A 22,222-nucleotide genomic window follows, 5' to 3' on the forward strand; every position below is an offset into this window, starting at 1 on the left:
TCTTCTCTGCATATGTCATGGAGAAGGCAAGCCTGGAAATCTTCTGTCTCAGCACTTTATCTCTGGAAGAACTACTGATGCATGCTTTAAAAAATGTATATGATGCCTCTCCAGAAGAACTGTTCAATGGTTTTATCGCCATCTGCTTTTCCTTTATTGTTATTGTGTAAGTTTTAAATGATACCGTTTTGTGACTGTTTTGTTTTATATTTGATTGTTGTGGTTCAGCAGTGGCGTAGGAGGTTAAGAGCTCATGTATCTAATCTGGAGGAACCGGGTTTGATTCCCAGCTCTGCCGCCTGAGCTGTGGAGGCTTATCTGGGGAATTCAGATTAGCCTGTGCACTCCCACACATGCCAGCTGGGTGACCTTGGGCTAGTCACAGCTTCTCAGAGCTCTCTCAGCCCCACCTACCTCACAGGGTGTTTGTTGTGAGCGGGGAAGGGCAAGGAGATTGTAAGCCCCTTTGAGTCTCCTGCAGGAGAGAAAGGGGGGATATAAATCCAAACTCTTCTTCTTCTTTTATTGATGTTTGCCACCCTGAGCCATGTGGGAAGGGCGGGATATAGATTGAAAAATAAATAAATAAAACAAAGCTACTCACAAGGTAAAGAAACCCAAATACAATAAAGTTGTATAAACCTGTTAAAAGTCATTTTAAAAACTGTCATAGCATAAAAACAGCATAACACTTTCAGCAGTTTAAAAAAGTTCCTTATGAAATAATATTCAGGCTCAAGTTGGGTGTAGAAATAATTCTGAAAGATCAAACCTCTTGTTTAAAAAGCCTGGTCTGGCATCTAAAACAGGGCAATAGGATAGGCTTCAGGTGAGCTTCAGGAGGAAGGATGTCCCATCAACAAGGTGCTACAACAAAACAGTCCTGCCTCAGGTTGCCTCAGGTTGCCATGCACCTCACCTTTGCAAAACTTTGTCACATAGAAAACAACTCACCAGGAATGTGCTATGTGCAAACCTTGTTGTGACAGATATAACCAGAGAAAAGAGGAAAGAATGACTCACAGAAAACCCTGCAGGGACAAAAGAAGGCACCCAGTATCTCTGGATGTGAGTGAGGCTCTGAGAATTTTGGGGAGAAGCCACATGACTAAAAGGACTTCCCCCCGTCTAAAGGAAGTGAAGACAACAGCAGAGAATACCAAAAATTATGGTTATAGAATTCCTCTGCAGTTAAGAGCCGAACCTGGTGGCTGTATTGGAGTGCTACAGCAAAATTATCATTTGCTTTATGAAGATTTATATCTCACTTTTAACCATCATCTTCTAAAAGCAGCTTATTGCTCAGGCTCAAAAAATGTGCCAAAGAATCGCAGCAGTAGCGGGAGCTCAGTTTGACAGACAAAATTTATTTGCCCTTGGACCAGGCTGATCTTTTCAGGCTGACCTTCCTTTAATGAAAGCAGTGGAACTATTCTATGGCCCTTACTCCCCTGATTTAGATGCAGATGCCAGAGGACTGTTTCCTATCTGAAGGCAACCAGCTATTGGAGCAGAGATCTTTTTGACATGGAATAAAGCAGCAAGTTTGCATCTGATTTTTTTCCCCCTGATGAGACAGCCAGGATGCCCCCCCCTTGCCATGACCTTTTCCCCCCAGAAAGGAGAAAACACAACCTTATTCCTCTGGACAATGACAGAGGTCTTCTGTTCTTCAGAATGAAGGCAACTTAACCAAGTATCCTGGATTTGAATGTCTGCTGGTGGAGATTTAAAAGGACCTGCTTACTTACCAGCATTTATAATCTTGCAAAAAGACCTGTTTTTTTTAAAAAAAATACTGTATGTGAAAGTTTCTGGATAGGTCCTATCTGCAGCTAGCTCTTGATGCAGTTTGTACTCAATAAGCACATCAGGGTTTCAGGTGAAAGCTCGAAAGAACAAAATATTAGCTGACACCAGGCTCTGAGGGCAGAAAAAGAAATAGCTGCTTTGGATTTCAAGGAATAACTCCGGAGTATGCTCACTGCTTTTCTGAGTGTGTTGTTGACCTCCATGAGCAATGTTAGGAAGAAAGCTCCCTGAAGCCCAGCTTACACATACATGTGTGCAGGCGTAGTGGGGGAAATGATGCCCGGGGTAAGACCTGCTCTGAGTTCACTCTCACCCCCTGGGTCCACTGCCACCCACTCCCTGCACTCCCCCTTTACCCCTCGTACTTAGCTGGCGGGAGCCTGCCGTGGGCCGCCCCTGAAGGAGCAGCCTGGCGGGTCTGGGCCAAGGGGTGCCCGGTAGTGGCCCAACCACGCTGCACCTTTGGCCAGCGGAGGCTCTGTGGCTGAAGGAGCAGCCTGGTGGGGCCGGGCCGAGAGGAGGGGTGTGGGGGGAGATTCTCCACCCCCCATGTGATTCGCTGGTGTATGCCCAGAGATATGTGACCCCACATGTCCCCATGAGCGCTCTGCCTCTGCATGTATGCATGTCACCTAACTTAGCACACCAAGGCTATCAGTTGAACCAGCCGATGCAGTCAGAGAGTATTTTGTTCAAGGATACCTGTGGTGGCTCATCCACAAGCCCAAGTCATGACTTCATATTATCAAATGATAATTATGCACCCCATGAATCATCCTTTAAAAAAAACAGCAACAGAACTGAAGCAACAGAATGCTAGAAATACTGCACTGGATCAATGTGTTGAGTTTTCACGGAAAGAGGCTTGGCCTCCTGTGAGAACCAAGCATCAAAGGCAAATCTGGATTTCATCCTGGAGGCAGAAAGGATAATTTATATTTGTTAGGACTGAACATAATGAATGTCATGGTGAAGAATCTGAAACATATCTTTTAAAAAAACTGAACAGAATCTACTTTATAATCTCACCTTTGCCTCAATTTCAACAGTTTATCTGAGAAAGACCAAGTGTTCTCTGCTAACATTTCTATTATTTCTTTTATCTCATTAAAGATGAACTTGCATAGGATGAAAGAGCTAAATAAATGAAGTTAACAAACAATGATACTTTTTGGTTCCTCTGGCTTGTATAAAAAAGCCTATAAGAATACTACTGAAATTAGATTCAGAAAGAAGTTACTTCTAGAAGTTACTCCTGAGCCAAGAAATGATTAAGAAAGCAACCAGCATTAGTGGACAGAAGTTAATCTGTGGAAATATCAAGCAAGTTCTCTTAGGTCCACTTTATGTACAAAAAATCAGATTTATACACTAATTCATTTTCTTTCCCTCTCCTAATTACAGCCACTCTTCAGTTAGAAGAAAAACCTAAGGGGAAGGGGGATATAATTTGGCAAGCTGAAAGTCCTTGTTGCCCTAAGATTTAGACTGTATTCACAGATTACTTTGACATGGCTTTGATCCCAATTTCAATTTGAAAATTGTAATTCTCAAAAGCAGATAAACCCCATTTCTGGTAGCTCCGCCACTACATCAGTATTCCTGCATATGTTTCCTTCTCAAGAACACCAGTACACTATCCTATGTAGCTCTGTCTTGCCAGGCCAAGGTATAACTGTATTATATGCGACACCATAATTCTAATGATTAACTATGTATCTAGGAAGGAGCAGTCTGAATAGCCTAATCTTGTCTGAGCTTGGAAGCTAATCAGGATTGGGTGGGAGTCCATTAATGAAGACAGGATTTGCTATACAAGGAAGACCACGTCAACCACCTCTGCTCATCTTTTGCCTTGAAAACCCCATGGTCCTGAGGCCACCATAAGTCTGTTTCAAGTTGATAGCACATAGTTATTATTCCAGGATATAGTTTCTCTGCCACTATACTCTGTCTCAGAAAAAGATGTTAGAAGACTGTACATTCCTCTGCCACAGAAGTCAACATGCTGGACCTTCTTTGTTGTAGAATGCTCAACCTGGGCCCTAGTGCCTACCTAGCCCTTCTCCCCCACATCCAATGAACTATAAATGGTCTTGTATCAAAGTACCATGTTCAATAAAGCACAAAATAATGGTTTTGACAAAGACAGCATGTAAAAATGAATGGTCTTTCTCATATTTGTTTGGGATTATATTCAAATGCAACTACACTACTGTTCAACTACTACATACTAATATACTAACATCTTTATCTGAGACAGAGTATCTGAGACAGCTATTATCAGCACATTCTCTACATGAAATGTAACAAGAGCCAGCTGGATCAGACCTGAATGTTGATCTAGATCAGGGGTAGGGAACCTGCGGCTCTCCAGATGTTCAGGAACTACAATTCCCATCAGCCCCTGTCAGCATGGCCAATTGGAATCGTAGTTCCTGAACATCTGGAGAGCCGCAGGTTCCCTACCCCTGATCTAGATCAACATCTTGTTTTCAGTGGTGATCAACCCAATACCTCCTGAAAACTTACCAGTCAAGCTTGTGAGGTCACAGTTGCAGCACCTGGAGATACAGGTCAAGCATCCAAATAGAGCACTAGCTCAAGTCCAGTGAAAGTAAGATACTAGCAAGACCTAACATTTTAGCCATTTAGATCTATGCAGATCATATTCTGATAGTAAAAGAACCAAGTTTAATCTTGAGAGTTAAAGAAAAATGTGCCAGGTTTTATTTCAACCCTATACTCATCTTCCAAGGGGAAGGAAAATATTTCTAATGCCTTACAGGGAACCTCTGATTCTCAGTAATATTGAAAGTAACAGTTTTTGCATGACACTTTGCCATGAAATACTGTTTTTTTTAAATAAATGCTGCATTACCCAAATACAAAAGCATTTTAAACTGTGTTTAAGAGATTTCAAGTACCCACGTCAGCATAGCTTGTTTATAATAATCAGAGGGTTTGGGGCTGCCCGGAGTTTAGTCCAGCAAATGGACTCAATGGGTTCCAGATGTTTCCAGAAGTTTAGTATGATAATCAAAAGGATTTTGAAGTTTTTCATACAAGAGTTTACAGTCATTAGTTTTTGTTTTCCTTGCTGACTCTATAACTTAGAGCAGACTGATTGTGTACTCTAGTCAGGAATAAAATCCAGAGGATGTATATGTATTTCTTTTTCTTGTTTTCTCCTTTTAAATGCATGATCACCAGCACAGAAGATTCAGCTGAAATCCCACTGTCTGACGTGAGGGTGCTTGCTGACCTCAATCCCAACTGGCTAAACCTTTACAAGTCAGTTTACGCTTCTTGGCAACTCAGCAGGTATCAGTTGGGCTGATTGATTACACAGCCATAAATCTCAAATGCTGAACTAGATCAGTTTCCATGCCTGGGGTGCAGTTTAAAGACAGCTTATTTTCCTCTTGCCCAGTAGCCAGTTTTAAATGTCACATTATTAGATGCATCTGGCTCTGGTTCTTCTTTAAGACAGTGTGCTCTCATAACTTTATTTGTTGTGCAAAAAAAACCCCAACTTTTTCTGGGCTACAGCTTCAATTTTTAAAAAAGTTTTAAGTGCTTAAAACAAGCAGATATCTATCCCTAAGAACTATCTCGTATTAGCATTTAAAAAAACACATACAGCGCTGTTGAGCAGCCTTTATGGAAAGAATATTTGAAAACAAGAATAGATAAGTTGATGATAACTGATAAGTATAACCAGCTGGGGGGGGGGGGGGGGAAGGCTGCAAACACTTTAACCACCATTTCCTGATCAGTTATAATAATCAAAGCAAAAACACAGCAGGCTTTGTAACATGGGGCAACTCACTCACCATTGGTCAGCTGCAATTTAACAATACTTTACACATACAACCCTGAGGTCCTTGCTAGATAAATGGCTATTGTGCTCTCTAAACAAAGAAGCAAGAACTGGATGTTAACTGGACTAAACTAGAGTTTGTTAGCCCACAGAGACCAAAATGAAAATCATGTAGGGAAATGTCAAAAAGGCAGCTGACATTTCAGTTTAACATTTTAAACTAATGTCAGCAATTAAAAGAGTTACAGGGGAAAGCTCAAAGAGCCCTTAACATATATGCCAGGTTGTCCCTAAGATAAGCATTTAGTTCTGCTCAGTCAAAGTAGAGGCATCATTCCTTGCAGTAACCATAAGAAAATGTGTTGGTCTACAGAGCCACAACTTGCTCTTCAATGCCAAAAAGTTTAAGAACTATCATCTGAAACTTTTGCACTAACTACACCTGTGTTGGAACAGCTGCCAAAGAGCCTTGGGCCTAGACAACCAAAAGCCTGTGCAATATTTTCCCTCAGCACCAATTAAGAACTTACAATTTAAAAACACGTCATGTTTTTATACAATTAATTGGCTTGTTAAAGAAATACCGTTTTACGTATCCAATACATGTGACATCAATGAGTCAGATACGGCTACAAACTATTGTGTATCATGGTACACAATGTCAGCATCTCCAAACTATTATCAGGCTCCCAGACTGCATCAAGGTTAAAAAAGCAAGAGCAAAAAAAAAAATGCTTCCAGAAAAATATTTCATGTTACTACAGCTCACCCTTGAGAAGTTTTAGTAGAATCCAAATTAAATAATACCTGCAGTCAAATCCATCTGTTTGTTCTCCATGCCTTCATTTGTCACTGATGAACCGTGCTCCTCTTTTCGATTAAGCACTTTATTAAAGCTGCCAGACAATGTAGAGAAGAAGCCACGGATGAAATAGTTCTCCTGACCACCACCCTCTGGCTGTGGGAATGGCTTGGTGATTCTGTCCTTCCAGTTTGGTGTGGGCTCAGATAAAGATCTGTAGAAGGGAACCCGAAATGGTCTGGTTGCTGGCATGACAGACGTCTCTTCTTGGGAGCCACCAGCAATTAAATTGTGCACCCTGAAAGGCCGTTCAGCTGTCTTCAGTGCATCTGCTCTCTTGCTCATCTTCCAATGAAATCTGGGATGAGACTGCCATCTGTAAGTTCCAAGCAGCTTCCCTAAATCTGAATCTGCTTTTTCACATATCTTCTTACTTTTCACTTGGTGGTTCCAATGATAGTCCTTCAAGCTTGCTCTTACTCTTGTAGAGTCCCCATCCTGCTCTGACAGCGATCTTTGAAACCGTGCAGGAGAAGGACTAGAGCGCTTCTTAAACACATTCATTTTTCCACCTCTCACAATCGACAACAATTAACTTACCCTCACTTCAGTGCACAGTTCCTATTTCTCAAGATGGCAATCTAAGCCACATTCTTCGGTACAGTGGTATCAGATGTCCTTCCTTACAGGACAGGTGTTAGGTGGTCTCAGAATTCGACTTCAATCTTCCATCAGCTAGGTATCAACCCCGAAGCACAATCGGAGTCTACAAAAGACTCATCCATCTTGAGACAGAGAGAGCTTTCAAAGTCGATTTTCACTTCCTGAATGGTCACATCTCTGAAGCAGACTTTCAGGAAGTGATAAAAAAAAGTAATTGTAAAACCTCATAAGATAAGTGCTGGGACAAATGTACTCCAGTTTCTCACTCTGTAACACGGAATTAAAAATAGAATGTGAAAGAACCCTCAGCATCCGCAGAGCAACATCATATAGAACTGAAGGACAACCACAAGAGTCTAGACTGAAGATACAGCATGCATCAAGAAGGAGATTTCACAGCAAAGCTACCTGGGTATGTTTCAGCCCCAGCAACATATTGCATATTTGCTCTACCTATTCTCAAGTCCAAAACAGTACTCAGAAGTAAACCAAATTCATGAGAACTCAGTTGGAGCAGCTCTTCCAGGGATCCGCACAGATAGACTGCAGCAAAAGAAAGGAAGAAGCAGCTGAAAAAGGAATAATATTGCAAACACACTAAAGGAAAAATATGCACATAGGAGGAGCAAAGTGAAGGGGAGGTAGGTGGTGTTTAGTTAATCACTGACCAAAGCAAAGAAGCAGACCATTTTGAGGCTAGATCTTGTGGCAAATGAAACATGGAAACGTGCATATTTTCTTAGTGAGCAGGGGGTTTTGTTTTCATAAATCTAATTGGAGTCAGTAGACTGGAAAATAATATTCCTATCTAAGCTAAGTAGAAGAGAAACGGCCACCTCGACAAGTTAAGGAACAGCTGACTATATTAAATTTGCTAAAGAAAACATATCTGCTCATAGAAGTGAGCCAACTTTCAGACCAGATTGAAACAATGTGCGCTCAAAACCCGAGAAAATATGGGGTTTAAAATGGAAACTCTGACAGACCTTTGGCGAATGTTGCTGCAATGACAATCAAAACGACTTTGGGTTATTTGGAACGATTATCTAGTTTGGCAAAGAAACAGAAACTGTCCGTCGCACCATAGATTCTTGCTCCGCTGCTCCTATTATTGTCCAAGTAACAATGAAACAGAATTGGAACCAAGTCCTCAGTGAGATGGTACCTTCTAGCAAGACCCCACATTATGTCTGAGCACAACTTCAGGTTAACACTCTTCACTTCTTTACAAAAAAATTGGGGAGACCTACTTGCAGCTTTTCCGAGAAAAAGAGAGCAAACAAGTTTTTATTTTTATACGGGCCACATTACTGCTGTCCAAGGAGACAGATGAGCTACTTTGGCCAGCTACTGCCTAGTTTGATCCTTGCCCAGCATTGCATATTATATCTCGAGTGCCAGACCAGGTTCAGGGAACAATAAACACCAAAGTGAAAGAGGAGATCACGCTCACCAGCTTGAAGAACTGGCTGTAAATCACATCTGTGCTAACTGATCTTAACAATTACTGTCAAGTATTAAATTTCAGGTAGGTAGCCATGAGTCAGAAGTGACGGAACAGCCCTTAATACACAGCCATGGTAGTGTTCAACAGAAGAGTAAGTTTCAAGCTCAAACGCACCTTAAAGACTAACAAGAATTAAAGCTCCCTTTGTCAGACATGGAAACGTTGTTGGTCTTTAAACTGCTACTGGACTCAACATCTTGCTCTCTGGATTTAAATAACTCATGTGAGTAATGTGTTTGACCAGACTGGGGCAAACTGATTTCCATTTTTTTTTAATGAAGAAGATTACTCTAGACTTTTTAAAATCTGGATCCCCTCCTGGTTTGGGGACTAAACTAAACCGTGAACCCATGTGATCTAAGGCTGTGAAAATAAGAACCAGACCTTTAAATCTGGACTGGAATCAAAATGGTAGCTACTGAAGTTCTCTCCTTGAGCGTGGTGTTTACATCCTGCCTATCAACTGAAATAATCTTCAAAAGCCTTGAAGCTTTGCACCCCAATCTCTAAAGCTAGGCTTGTGGTTAGCAGAGATTTGGCCTTTTCTAGTGATAGTCATATTTCTCACACTTTCGTCCCGTCCTAAAGTTGACCCCTTTCCATTTCTAAGGATCTGTTCCAAAGACCTTCTGTTACAGCTTGTGAATGTTAACAAACAGAATCTTGGGAGCAGAGAAAAATCCACCCTTTCCACTCTCTCTTTCTCTCTCTTTTGCAGAAATTATCAACGTGGGAGAAAAACAGCATATTAGAGTCCTTGACCGATGCCTGGAGCCCAAACTTCCATGGCCAGTGGCAATGCAAGGATTTCTAATAGCAGAATCTCCTTTGGGATTGCAACTAGAAGTAATCCTGCTTCCTATAGAATGCTAGATTATGTATCTTGCAGTTTAACAGAAACCTAGCAAATTCACTTAGTTGACTTCCTAAGGTTCCTCAAAACTATGATCCTACTACATAATTTCTTTATCTTTCAATACATCATGTTAACACTTATGCTTTGTCACAGCTCCACTTCACACTTCTGCTTGGTTTCAAATTTCTGCAACCCAAAAAATATTTCATTTTTCATCGGATGTCCCATCTCGTTGATACTGACTTATACGGTGTGATCTACTGTGAGTTTATCTGTGACAAAGGTGGAAATAAATAAATATGAAATTTGTCAATGTGCATTCCTATAGCACTTAGAAAAAAGTTTCCCTGCAGACATTTTACCTTTACCCTGGTATGATATTATGATATGGTCACACATGGCAACCACAATTAGGCCTTTTTCAGCGTTGGCTACACAATTGGCCATGCTGGTAGGGGCTGATGGGAATTGTAGTTCCTGAACATCTGGAGAGCCGCAGGTTCCCTACCCCTGCACTAGCCTAAAACCTACGCCCCCTGGAGGCCGACAAAGTAAAAACCCTAAAATATTTTTTTAAATACACCTCACTCACGTATAAGTCGAGGGGGGCTTTTTCAGCACCAAAAATGTGCTGAAAAATTCAACTTATATGCGAGTATATACGGTATGCTGATTTTTAGCTACAAGACAGCAGGACAAGTATATTTTAAGTTTGAAAATATCTTTAATGTATGTAAGCATTTTTAGCCCACCTCTCAGGCTAGTTTATAACTATTAAAACCAAATAAAACTGCAAAATCATAGTAGTACTATCTTTACAAACAGAATAAAGTGATAACAAATTCAGGCCTGAGGAGAAGCTTCTCAGCATGATGAATAAAAACAATTAAGTTTAAACTATTATTTTAAAAATGCCCCAAATATGTTCATAAGATAACTGTCTCTTCCAGTTACCTCTGCAAGACAACTCCAGAAGATAAAGTCATTACATAGAATACTTTTGATCCAACTTGTCAGAAAAATAGAACTCCCAAAAACTGTTCTTGACTGGATCTTAGATGCTATGGGTGAGTTGATATGGGGTGAGACTATCTGGCCATAGATCCTGGGCCAGGGATGATTTTAAAGGTTAATGCTAGCAAATCTGAATTGAACCAGGAAGTAAATCATCAACAATCAGTCAGCAACTCAAAACTGGTTACACATTTATTTGAAAACATTTGTATCTTGTACTCTCAAGTAATATCTCCATATGCAGATAACATATTGTCCTTAATACCATTACAATATGTTCATGAATGTGTTAACGTAAGCCAAAACTTCAGGCAGAGCAAGTCACAGTTTCAAAACAGCTGTCAAAGGCAGCTTCATATAAAATGTATTACATTAGTTAAGACCTAAACATAATGGAAGAAGCAAATAGAATAGAAACATTAAATCTACCTGGGAGAAAGATAAGCCTGAAAGTAAGACACAAATTTTGAAAAGGCACTTCCAGTGACTGTTCAAGAAGAAAGCCCATATCCAGGCTCTTGAAATGTTCAGGTAAATGAAAAATGACCCCATCTATCCCAGGCAAACCCATATCCTCCAGAGAAGCCATATTTCCCACCACCATGTCCTCCATCTTATCTAGAGCTACGGATCTTCAGCAGTTGATGACACTTAACTCCATAGCTAAGTATGATATCACCCATTGGCTTCAATTGCCTTGCACTAAACCAGACCAGACTTGTTCTTCTAATCCCATACTGCCTATATCATCTGTTAGGCACTCTCTAATTCAGACAGGCAGAGTTCTTTTCAACCCCTATGAACCCCTACTGACTTGAACATGGGACTTAACCACTGTTTGTTTATATTCACATTCATCACTGTGCTCACAATCTTCTTCACACAAAGACCAAGATGCCTTATACTAACTCAGCTCTGCATCCTAGCACTTTCTGAGTCTGTGTGATGCTCCAATAGGAACAGATCAGAAGGTCATGGGTTGTACCCATTGCAAAGGTTCTGCTTGAGCTAGAGCTCTTGCACAAGCAGAAACAAGGGGGAGAAAGACTTTGGTGACACCGTGCACGGTCAGTTTTTTGTATCCCAACTTGCGTTTCCACTTGTGCAAGGTCTTGTGTAACCAATCTGGAACATTAGAATATGTAAGGAAGAAAGCTCTCAGTGCCACACAAACATTTGTGCAAGTAGAACTCCACTAAATTCATTTCTGCTTCCACTTGCGCACTGCTGGATCCAAACCCATGCCCTGCAACATCACACCCCACAGTTTTTCTTAAAACATCCAGCCTCATTTAAAGTTCTAGTGACCTCGAAATCTTGCTTACCATTTTGTATTATTTTAATTAGGTTTAATAAAGGGTATTATGGGGTTTGATTTTGCAATTCATAGTTATCAGGGTCCTGGTACATTGTACAGCTGACTCTAAAAACTGTTTCAAAATTAACAAAGAAGAACATAAACATTATTGCAAACGATTCCACCAAAAATGTTTACTAGCCTTCCTGCGTGTACATATGAAGTGTTTGGGTCATTTGTGCCTCAACAGAATTAACATTTTAAAGAACCCATGATTGGTCATCTGGAAATTGTTCTAACATGTCACTGACTTCAATAGGAGCTTCTGCTGAAACTAAATTATAACTTTTCAAAACATGGAGAAAAACCCCCTATTCCAACACGTTTTTTAAAAAAAAGAAGATATAAACTTTTTTTTTTAATTACAGATTCCTCAGTTCAAGCAGGGAACTTGCCTAGTCAGCTAACATTTTAAATCCCTTTCCAATTGTCAATCCACCAAACCACATTCTGAGTCAGAAAAGAATGAAACCCTATAATAATTGTACAAAGCAGGGGGAAAAAATCCAGGGACTTCGTTCTGCTTCTCCCTTCAATAGCTTGACAGAGTAAATTGTAGTATAGATCCTATCTTTTGCACAATGTAGGTTAAACAACCACAGACAACATCTCTCCTAAATAAAGTATCTCAGTGTTAAAAATATAGGAGACAACCATATTTCTAGAAAAGACACTCATCTCAAATTCTACTAGTTATCAATTAAAGTTACACGAGTGTTTGACAGAGTGTAGAACAACCACATAAGGCTATACAAACATGGACACCAGCGCAGTCAACATTTTGCCCTCCACTTCAGAACACACATCTTCAGTATCCTAACCAAAAGAAAGAGAGGCTCATTCCGCACATGCAGAATAATGCACTTTCAAACTGCTTTCAATGCTCTTTGAAGCTGTGCAGAATGGCAAAATCCACTTGCAAACAGTTGTGAAAGTGGTTTGAAAACGCGTTATTTTGCGTGTGCGGAAGGGGCCAGAGAGATGCTCAAGTTCACCAAACGTCAAAGAATTTCCGACTAGGATTTTTTCAGACTTTATCTACATGGCCAAACTGGTTGGATGTTTAAAAAGTTAGAAAGACTCAGAAGCCACTTAGGGAACTTTGCGCTTTCCCCAGTACCTGCAGTATGGTTATCAAATAAGGAAGAAAAAGTTGCTAAACTACGTATTTTGAACTGCTGGGAATTTTTTCTTCCAAGTACTGAAAGTGATTTATACTTCTCATGGGGGTTCCTCAGAAGCAGATCACTTAACAAACAACAATGCATGGAAACTGGTTAGTATAACTTCATAATGGAAGTTTGGCAGGATGGACTTAGACATTTGTTACATTTCCATTAAAACTGAGAAATTTTCTTTTGAAGCAAGCTTATTAAACCAGGCACACAGAAATACATTTTTATGGTGAAGTTCTATGCCTCCTCGTATACTTGTTAATTGGGCTGGACCTTTCCAACTTTCCTGCTGGCACAAGGAGGGGAACCATCACCAGATTAGTAACAGCCATTGGGTTTTAGATCAAGACATCTTATATAGAGTTTTTTCTTGTCACATAGGCTTAATCTGAACTTTCTCACAGTGTTTATGACTCCTGATCACCAACCTCAAGATTGGGATGATCAGTACTGTGGTTTTCATGTTCTTCTATCTATACTCTGTCCCACCAAAAGATAAAAGGAGATTCGTCTGCCACTAACTGGACCCTCTTTGCTGCAGAATGCTCCACTTGGGCCCTATACTCTGTTCCACTAAACTACGTAGACACTGGAACCCAACTGGAGCATTCTACAGCAAAGAAGGTCCTGTTAGTGGCAGACTTGAATATACAAGTCTCCTTTTATCTTTCGATAAGACAGAGTATACTAATATTTTATTGAAAGTTACCAGATAACTGAGCGGACAAGCCAAATAATAATACTAGTTTAAAACCCCACTGGTTAAAAGTAGGTGACAAGGTGACAAGTTCTGATCAGCGTTTCTATAATTTATCATATTATAGCAGTAAGCTGCTCAGAGATCACAAAGCTGGTTTCCCTTTCTAGAATATCTCTATGACTGTTAAGTTTTGCAAAGCACAGTGTGTACACCTGGTTACCATGTTCAGATAGCCAAGTGAGTTAATAGGTTAGTTCCAAGGATCCACCTCCACCCCTTACCCCGTCTGCATTAATAGTCTACTAAAAACCCTGTCACTAAGTTTTAACTCATACAGATGGGACTGGGGCTAAATCAAAATTAATGGAGTCCCCAAGAGCGGCTACAGAGGAACACATCATACTTCAGTACTTTCCCAATACAAACCTAATATTTAAATCAGAGGAAAATATTGTCCATCTATCTTTACTTAGCTGAACTTTAAGGTATGCCAAATAAAGACTGGTTCTCAGGCATCCCAGTCTTGAAGACTGGAGATGAAGACTGATGGTAGGTAGAGCAGCATGTTATGTTTCTGCCAAAGGGCAACCTTAAATTACAATTATGACTGATCTGGTCCAAGTAACCATTTGAGTTGCATATCCTGGTTTCAGAGTAGATAAGGAGCAACAGGCTTCAGAGATGTAGCAGAATTACTCAATCCAGTTATGGTTGGGTGGAAACCCATTGCAGTAAATCTTGCAGAGATATAGTAAACAGCCTCCTCTGTGCCTGAAGAACTGTGATCTGCAGGAGTGTTTCATCATATAAATATTTCTCATAGCATGTTGGCAATTCTATTCCCAAACACTCAGAGAATTACGGAGCTGTCAGGTCTCACTGATTTCTTTTCCTCCAAGTAAGCATGCCTTGGATTTTAGCTTGAGTTCTTGTCAACTATTTGAGAAGACAATCTATCTAATAAGCAGAGATGTATGTAGCTTTTGGCTGACTTTAATAGTGACAGCATTTTGCTTTATCTTCAATTTTCAAGCCCAGCATGGTTAAGGAGCATTTCAAAAGTGCTAGCCAAAACATTTATCTGTCATCCCTGATGGAATCTGTTTCCTGTATCTTCCTTTCTCAAGAGAGTCACAGTCTGGTGCATGGTTGTTGTCATCGCTGCTATCCAAGCATTTTATTACAATGGAAAGAAATACCTCCTGCCAGTTCCTAGTGAGAAAAATGAAGTCACTCTTTTCATACAAGAACACAAATCAATGTGGATTTGTGCCTCTGCCAAGTCAGGTGTGCCCACTACTCTAGGTGTAACTGAGGAGGGAAAGCACCGGTTAAACAAGATCTGGCATTCACTGGAATAATTTGGAACCAAGAACAGAGTGGTAACCCAACCTTCCTTCTAGCCCAGTGAATGTTTGAGACAAGCCTTCTCTTTCGGCATCAGACTTTGGTGCAGGTGCCAAATGTGGTAACTTCAGGCAAGGAAGACAAAGAAATTCAGAAGCATGTGCCTCTGGTTTGTGCGGAATTGACTGCAATGCCAACACAGAGCGGCTGGAAACAGAGTCAAAATAAATGGAACCAATAGTTATTCTATAGTCGATTTCGAATACCTTTAATGGCATATAAACCGCATATACATCACAAATTTAAAACAAGTTTTACAATTTCAAGCGCATTGAAATAACACCGTTTAAAAATTTAGCCACCGCTTCCAACAGATCAAGGTTGTGGCTATTTAAAAGATATATAACCTTCTGATCATCTGTTATGCCTTCACTTCCGTACAGGGAGGGGATTATATGCTTCTTCCTATCTTTCTCATAAAGGGAACAATTCAACAGCATATGAGATACTGTTTCCACAGAACCCATGCCACAGGGGCATTTCCTTTCTTTGTGTGGAATACCAAGATGACGTCCCTGGCTAAAGGAAGAGGGCAAAGCATTACACCTAGCTAAGGTGATTGCTCTGCGCCACCGGGCCTCAACCAGGAGGTAGAGGTACCGGGCTGCAATTAACCTATCCACCGGTATTCCCAGAGAGATCGGGGAACAGGTTTTATTGGCTTCCTCTAGCATCTGTTGGAACTCTCTATCAAAAAGTCTCTTCTTGATAGCCCCATAGACCTCCTGCTCTGTTAGCATCAGCAGGTCCTCTAAGGAAATACCCAGCTCATTGAGTTTGGCTTCGATTTTAGCCCACCATTGGGTTGTGTGGAGGATGGTACGTCCCTGGGATGTGTAGTCCCGTTCATCTCGATTGAAACAGATCCTGGCCCAAAACTTGAATGTTCGACACCAGGCCAGAGTTTCCAGTCGATGCTGACCTGTTTCTAAGCACAGGACCGGATATGGGACAGAATGGGGCAAGCCAAGGATTTTGTACAGAAAGTGCGACTGAATTCTTTCAACCTCTCTGCTCCATGCCCCTATCCAGATGGGAACCGGACCTATTCTATAGTCCATTCAGCAGGTCTAACTAAAATGCAATAACTAGGTACTTCATTGTTTTTATTTGGGAACAGTGCCCAAACCCTGCTTGCCAAATCAAGATTCCCTGCTTACTCCATGATACTTCCTATTCATTTTTCCCTCCAAAACCCAACTGCCCTATTTGTCTCTTGGTTCTATAAATGTATTCAACTAGGTCTTCCAAACCACAGAGTGATAGGATCTAAGATTTCTGAATATTGTCCCTGGAGACTGATTCTAGTGTTCTCATAGTAAACCAGTAGTAACGTAGAAAATGAAGGGAGGCCACTGTTCTCTTACACTCACATGTTTTCTAGGCATACTCTGGATCTACATACATATTCAAGGATTTGTGTTCAGTGCCAAATTTCAACTTGTGCTAGAGCTCTTGAACAAGTGAAAATGCAAGCAAAAAATCACGGTAGCTACTTGCACTAAATCAAATTTGCTCTTACCCACTCTTGTGCTTATGCAAGATTATTTGCAGCAAAAAGTGTATTAGTGGTGGGCAAGAGGGTTTTCAAAAGGAAATGGAAACTTGTTGCTCTCTGAAACAAGCTCACAAACAATACGAAGTGATTCAATTTTCAAATATAAAGGGGGCACCATTATGAACAAACAAGGCATTTAAAAATTGATTAATTCAAGCACAACTTATCAGCCCAATCTAGCATGTGGTAATCCTTTCAAGGGTTGCTTTTGTGTTAACTATGTGTAAAAGAGCCCGCCTCTTGATATTACACTTTGTGGCCTTGGCATCTGATTTGTATGGGCTTACATGACACATCCTGGATTTTCTGCAGAAGTCACATTATCTGGAAAACTGAGCAAGTAACTGGAACTATATGTATTGCCTCAACTTGGAAACAGGAATGATCAGGGGTAAAGGATTAATAACCCATTCAATTATTCCTGCTGTCAATGAAAGACATTCAAAAGACCAAGAGATGCCACAACCCAGATTTCAGAATATTAAATTCTGTTGATGTGTTCAGTAACTAATGACCTAACTTCCCCTTCCTATCTCCTATCTGGAGATCCATCTGCTTCCTGTTGTAATTTTTTTTTCCTGGAGGTAAGACTAGTTCTTCTTGGGTTAGTGTGTAGAAAAGTTCCCAAAACACCTGACTTGATCTACTTGCCGTTTAACGACAACAACACAAACTGAAGTTTTACAATAACTAAATGAGGGAGAAAAAAGTTTCGTAACTGGCATCATAATTGCCAACATATCTGGCATTAAGAGGTCACTTTACAAGAATTAGCTGTGCTTAAGAGCCGCATCATAAAGAAAAGGAATCCTGGATGAATATTTCTCAAGATAATAGTTTCTAAGAGTGCTTTTGACATTTGTAGCTAAGGAACTACACTCACAGGCAGGATCAATTTATAAGCAGTCACAGATGTAACTTGACATTTCTGAATAAATCAGGAAGCTAAGCTGTTTCCAGGAAGGCAAACATGGAAGAACAGTAGTGCACTTTAATGAAACAGATGGTGGGATGAGTCTAGTTCAGTCATCATCCTCTAATTATTCTGGTCCCTGATACCCAATAACAAAAGACCCTCACAGATTCACTTCCTTTGGCTTAAGTTACTTGAACAATGTAACGGCTAGCTGAAACATTCAGTGTTACTATACGTTTAGTTTATACTCTGACTCGCTGTTTGGAATATAGGATTTTGGGTTTTATTTAGTAAATCATCACTTTCAATGTGTATTGGTGTCCTAGTCAGAGTGTTGGACGAGAATCCAGAAGCCCCAGGTTTGAATCCCCACTCTATCATGGAAGCTTGCTGGGTGATTTTAGACAAGTCACACTCTCAACCTAACCTGCTTCACAGTGTTGTTTGAAGGATAAAGTGGAGGACAGGAGAGTGTCATGAGTGTCATCCTCCTTGAAGAGAAAGGCTGGGTATAAATCAGAATTAACCATGTTGGAGACCCGTGAGGCAGACTTGTAAGAAGAATTGGGGTCAGATACAGCAGAAAACTCTCAGCCAATCGCACATGATATGGCAAAATGAAGGTTATAAAGAGGCATGGAAGATACACTTCCAGTGAAACATTCAGGCAAAAGGCCAGTGCAGGAGTCAAGACAGAATGTATTACTTTGAAAGGAGGAGGAAGAGGCAGCGTTTGGATTTATATGCTGACTTTCTCTCCTGTAAGGAGTCTCAAAGCAGCTTACAAACCCCTTTCCTTCCTCTCCCCACAACAGACAGCTTGTGAGGTAGGTGGGGGTGAGAACTGTGACTAGCTTAAGGTCATCCAGCTCCCTTCATGTGGAGGAGCAGGGAAACAAATCACCATTTGCGGCTGGCCAATGTAATTGCAGTCATCCTATGACTGGCCAGATATTGGATCCAGCACAGTTATCACCTGACTGCCACATTCACTTGCCCCAGGAGATCCTCGAAACTTTAGGGAAGTTGTTTAGAAGGAGGAGGAGGACGCAAATTCACCCACTTTCCTCTGCTGACCGCAACTCTCCCCATCTGCATGGCTTCCAGTCCCATGATCCCAGGAATCATTGACTTTTCCAGGTTTGGAAGAAACTTCTAGGGAGAGGAAAAAAATGCAAAAATCCGCATCCACTACTAGCACTTTCTGCTGATAGTTCACTGTATTGAACCTCGTGTCTCTTAGAACACTGCTGATATAAAGGGCTTGCCTTTCCCCCCACTGCTTCCTGTGTTATCACCACGAGGTACTTGACCATACCCTAGGTTTTTCAAAGATTCTCAATCATACAAATTGGGCCCCCAATAAATCAATTCCATGTAGCATTTACACATGCAAGTCTTATGTCCAAGACATAGGTATCAGTGGACCTAAACATTAGACAGATTTTTCTCAAAGTACAGGAGGCTGCAATCACATGCCCACACTAATTGTACTCACCCATCTCAAACAGGAGAGAAAAGTTAACCTACATGACCCACTAACACCATCAGAATACACAAAAGAAAAGATTGCTGCTTTTAGAAGACAGTGACCTGATGATAACAGTGATGTCTTCAATATCCTCTGCTAACAGAGGAACGAGTATAGAATGGCTGACAAGCATCAAAAGGCAACACAAGAGCCAAACGTATTATGTCTGATCTCAAAAGTCCATGGCCAAATTGCAACCCAAAACCCACTTATTTATTGCAAAGTGCCAACATGGCAATTTAACATGAATACTGAGGTTTTAGTTTAGAAAAAAAATGGTTGGCTCCGAAGTGTACGTTACTCAGGAGTAACCTTGGTGGTAGTCAGTGGCTTTGCTTTGAAGCAACCGTGCAACTCTTCCAACCGGTGAATCATGACCCTAGGAGGGTTTACTCAGAAGCAAGCCCCATTGCCAGCAACCGAGCTTACTCCCAGGTAAAGGATCACGCTTTCGTTCTTCCCATAAAAATCAGTAGTGTTTAACAGCGCTTAACAGGATTACCTACACTGCTTCCCCAAAACTAGGTCTTAGGTTTAATGCTAATAATCGAGCCCAGTGCCCCAGGCCAGCCTAGATGTGGGGAGGCACTCTGTTTGTGCGTGCCCACAGAGAGGGCTCTGAGTGCCACCTCTCGCACTCGTGCCATAGGTTCGCCACCACTTTATTAGCCTATTTCACCTCATTTTGTAGGGGGGAAAGGTTAGTCATATTAGAATGAACAAGGAAACATAATTTTGTGGCTGTTATTTGATACCCATACATTTTGTCCCTGAATGGGGGAAGCACTCAGCTGAATTATTTCTCTGAGCACAACACACTGGGGGCAAGTCCACTGAAGCTGTGTTGATCTGAACAACATACAACAGAAGATGCTTAAGCAACTCATTCATTTTAAGTGATTTATTCAGGAGGTACTTCTGCCAGACTACGTTCTCAGCTTTTTCTTTTTTAATACAATTGTCCAGGAGCAAGGTTCCTTGTGAAAGTAAAGAAATAGCCCAGTAGGATTCTGAGAAAGACTTATTAAATGTCCACATTCTATTTAAGTAAGTTAGCTGGTTGTTCGAGTATACTTAAGCCAAAACAAATGGAAATGAAAACCCAAACTAAAAAGACTGCTTTTTTCTTTTTGATTTGTACATAAAAATAGAAATACATTTTTATTCCAGCAGTTCACAAATCTGCTGAACTTGAGAAAGCTAACTGGAACCAATTAATAGCAATGTCATAACCACTTTGCACAGAATATTTTCACCACATGGGTAGAAGGAAGATGTATATATCATGTGTTTAAAGAACTTGAATGCATCTATTTTTTCCTTTAGGCCAAACACAAGTAGATTCGTGTGATATAACACAGTTGCATGACTTTCGCATGTGACTGTATATTTAAGGACGTATATTTCCGCCTCTATTTTTGTATACATCCAGCTATGCAAGATGTTAAGCAAAAAGAAGAAAGATTTTGCTCTGCTCAAACAGTTGCAAACAGAGCCCTTTTCCGCTATGCCTCTGCCTCCACACAGCCAACCACATCCTCCACACACAGCCTACCAAACTTAAGAGGCCTTGCCAATACAAGCAGCCGCCGTATCAAGCATGTGCTATTACAAGACAAAACACAGCGGGCTAACAGGACATCACACAGCTGACATCAAACACTCTGCAAGCGGCAAGCAGGAAGGGAAAAGCTGAACTTCCTGTCCACAAGCAACATCTGTAGGGTAATCTCCAGCTATACATAGAAAGCCAGGAAGTTATAGGATGGCCTCTAAACCAGTGGTGGCGAAGGCACGGGTAGCACTCAGAGCCCTCTCTGTGGGCACGCGTACACAAAGTTCATCATGTGATAATAATGTAATTATTTCAGGGAGCATTAAATATAGCATTAAACCTAAGACCTAGCTTTGGGGAAGCAGTGTAGGTAACCCTGTTAAGCGCTGTTAAACCCCACTGATTTTCATGGGAAGAACGAAAGTCTGATCCTTTACCTGGGAGTAAGCTCGGTTGCTGGCAATGGGGTTTGCTTCTGAGTAAACCCTCCTAGGGTCATGATTCACCCATTTGAAGCATTGCACAGTTGCTTCAAAGCAAAGCCACAGAGTACCACCAAGCTTACTCCCGAGTAACGCGTGCCTTGGAGCCAACCATTTTTTCTATACTAAAACCTCAGTATTCATGTTAAATTGCCATGATGGCACTTTGTGATAAATAAATGGGTTTTGGGTTGCAGTTTGGGCACTCAGTCTCGAAAAGGTTCGCCATCACTGCTCTAAACAATATTTAGTTGTTAGGTGCAGTCAGGTACTTTTTCCTCCAGATACTATTGTATGGCCTGCAGGTTTCATAGCTTGTCACAGAAGTCATCCAAACTTCTATATGACATTTTCTAGTGCAAACTGGGGAACTGAACATCCGTGATGCTTTACAAGCCATTCTGAAATAGACATCTGGGAACTTAAATTTTACCCAACATATAATTTAAGTCATGTGCTGGAGGCAATACAATCCAAAACTAGAAGTACAGTTCACATTAAACTTATTAGCATCTTAAAGATGGACATATTTCAATCACATTTATAATAATTATGACGTATAACTAGCAAGAATCTTTCACCCACAAAAGAAATCCCCTTTCTGATTATCATGCCCAGCTTCTGCATCTGAACAGACCAAGAAAGAAAATGAAAAGGATTACATTAATTCATACATTTGTTGTGTTAGAAGACTGCACAGAATAGTCATTCAAAATCTCAAGGTCTGTGGTCTAGAAGTACGGCGTTTGCTCAGCATGTAGAAGGTCCTAGAGATTCAATCTCTGGCATCTCCAATGAGAAGAATCAAGTAGCAGATGATGTGAAAGACTTCTGTCCAAGATCCAAGAGAGATGCTGTCAGTCTGAGTAGCAAAGTCAGACTCTTGAAAGACCAAGAATCTGACTCAGCATGAGGCAACTTCCAAATGTTCACGCACTTGGAAGAGCTCTCGGCTACTGCCAAAAACTTGCCAATCTGAACTAGACAAAGTTCTAAAACTTGCGTAACCAGAGGATGAAGGTTTTTTCAGCTCAAATAGCACCCAGACCATCTGCTTCAGCTAC

At 40.8% G+C, this 22,222-nt stretch overlaps 1 protein-coding gene across 5 annotated transcripts in view; it reads right to left on the reverse strand.

Annotated features, from left to right (window-relative positions):
- The window catches only part of RASAL2 (RAS protein activator like 2), a 319,429-nt gene that overhangs the window by 200,065 nt on the left and 97,142 nt on the right, over window positions 1-22,222 (reverse strand). For 2 of the 5 annotated variants that reach the window (XM_048482476.1, XM_048482475.1), the window contains exon 1: window positions 6,443-7,001. The exons of the other annotated variants lie outside the window; for them this stretch is intronic. In XM_048482476.1, coding sequence (XP_048338433.1) covers window positions 6,443-7,001 — 559 coding nt within the window. Of the gene's footprint in view, window positions 1-6,442; window positions 7,002-22,222 lie in introns of those variants that run through there. 5 annotated transcript variants of the gene reach the window in all.

This window comes from Sphaerodactylus townsendi, unplaced genomic scaffold, assembly GCF_021028975.2.
Source record: "Sphaerodactylus townsendi isolate TG3544 unplaced genomic scaffold, MPM_Stown_v2.3 scaffold_18, whole genome shotgun sequence".
In the NCBI taxonomy this organism is placed as follows: Eukaryota; Metazoa; Chordata; class Lepidosauria; order Squamata; family Sphaerodactylidae; genus Sphaerodactylus; species Sphaerodactylus townsendi.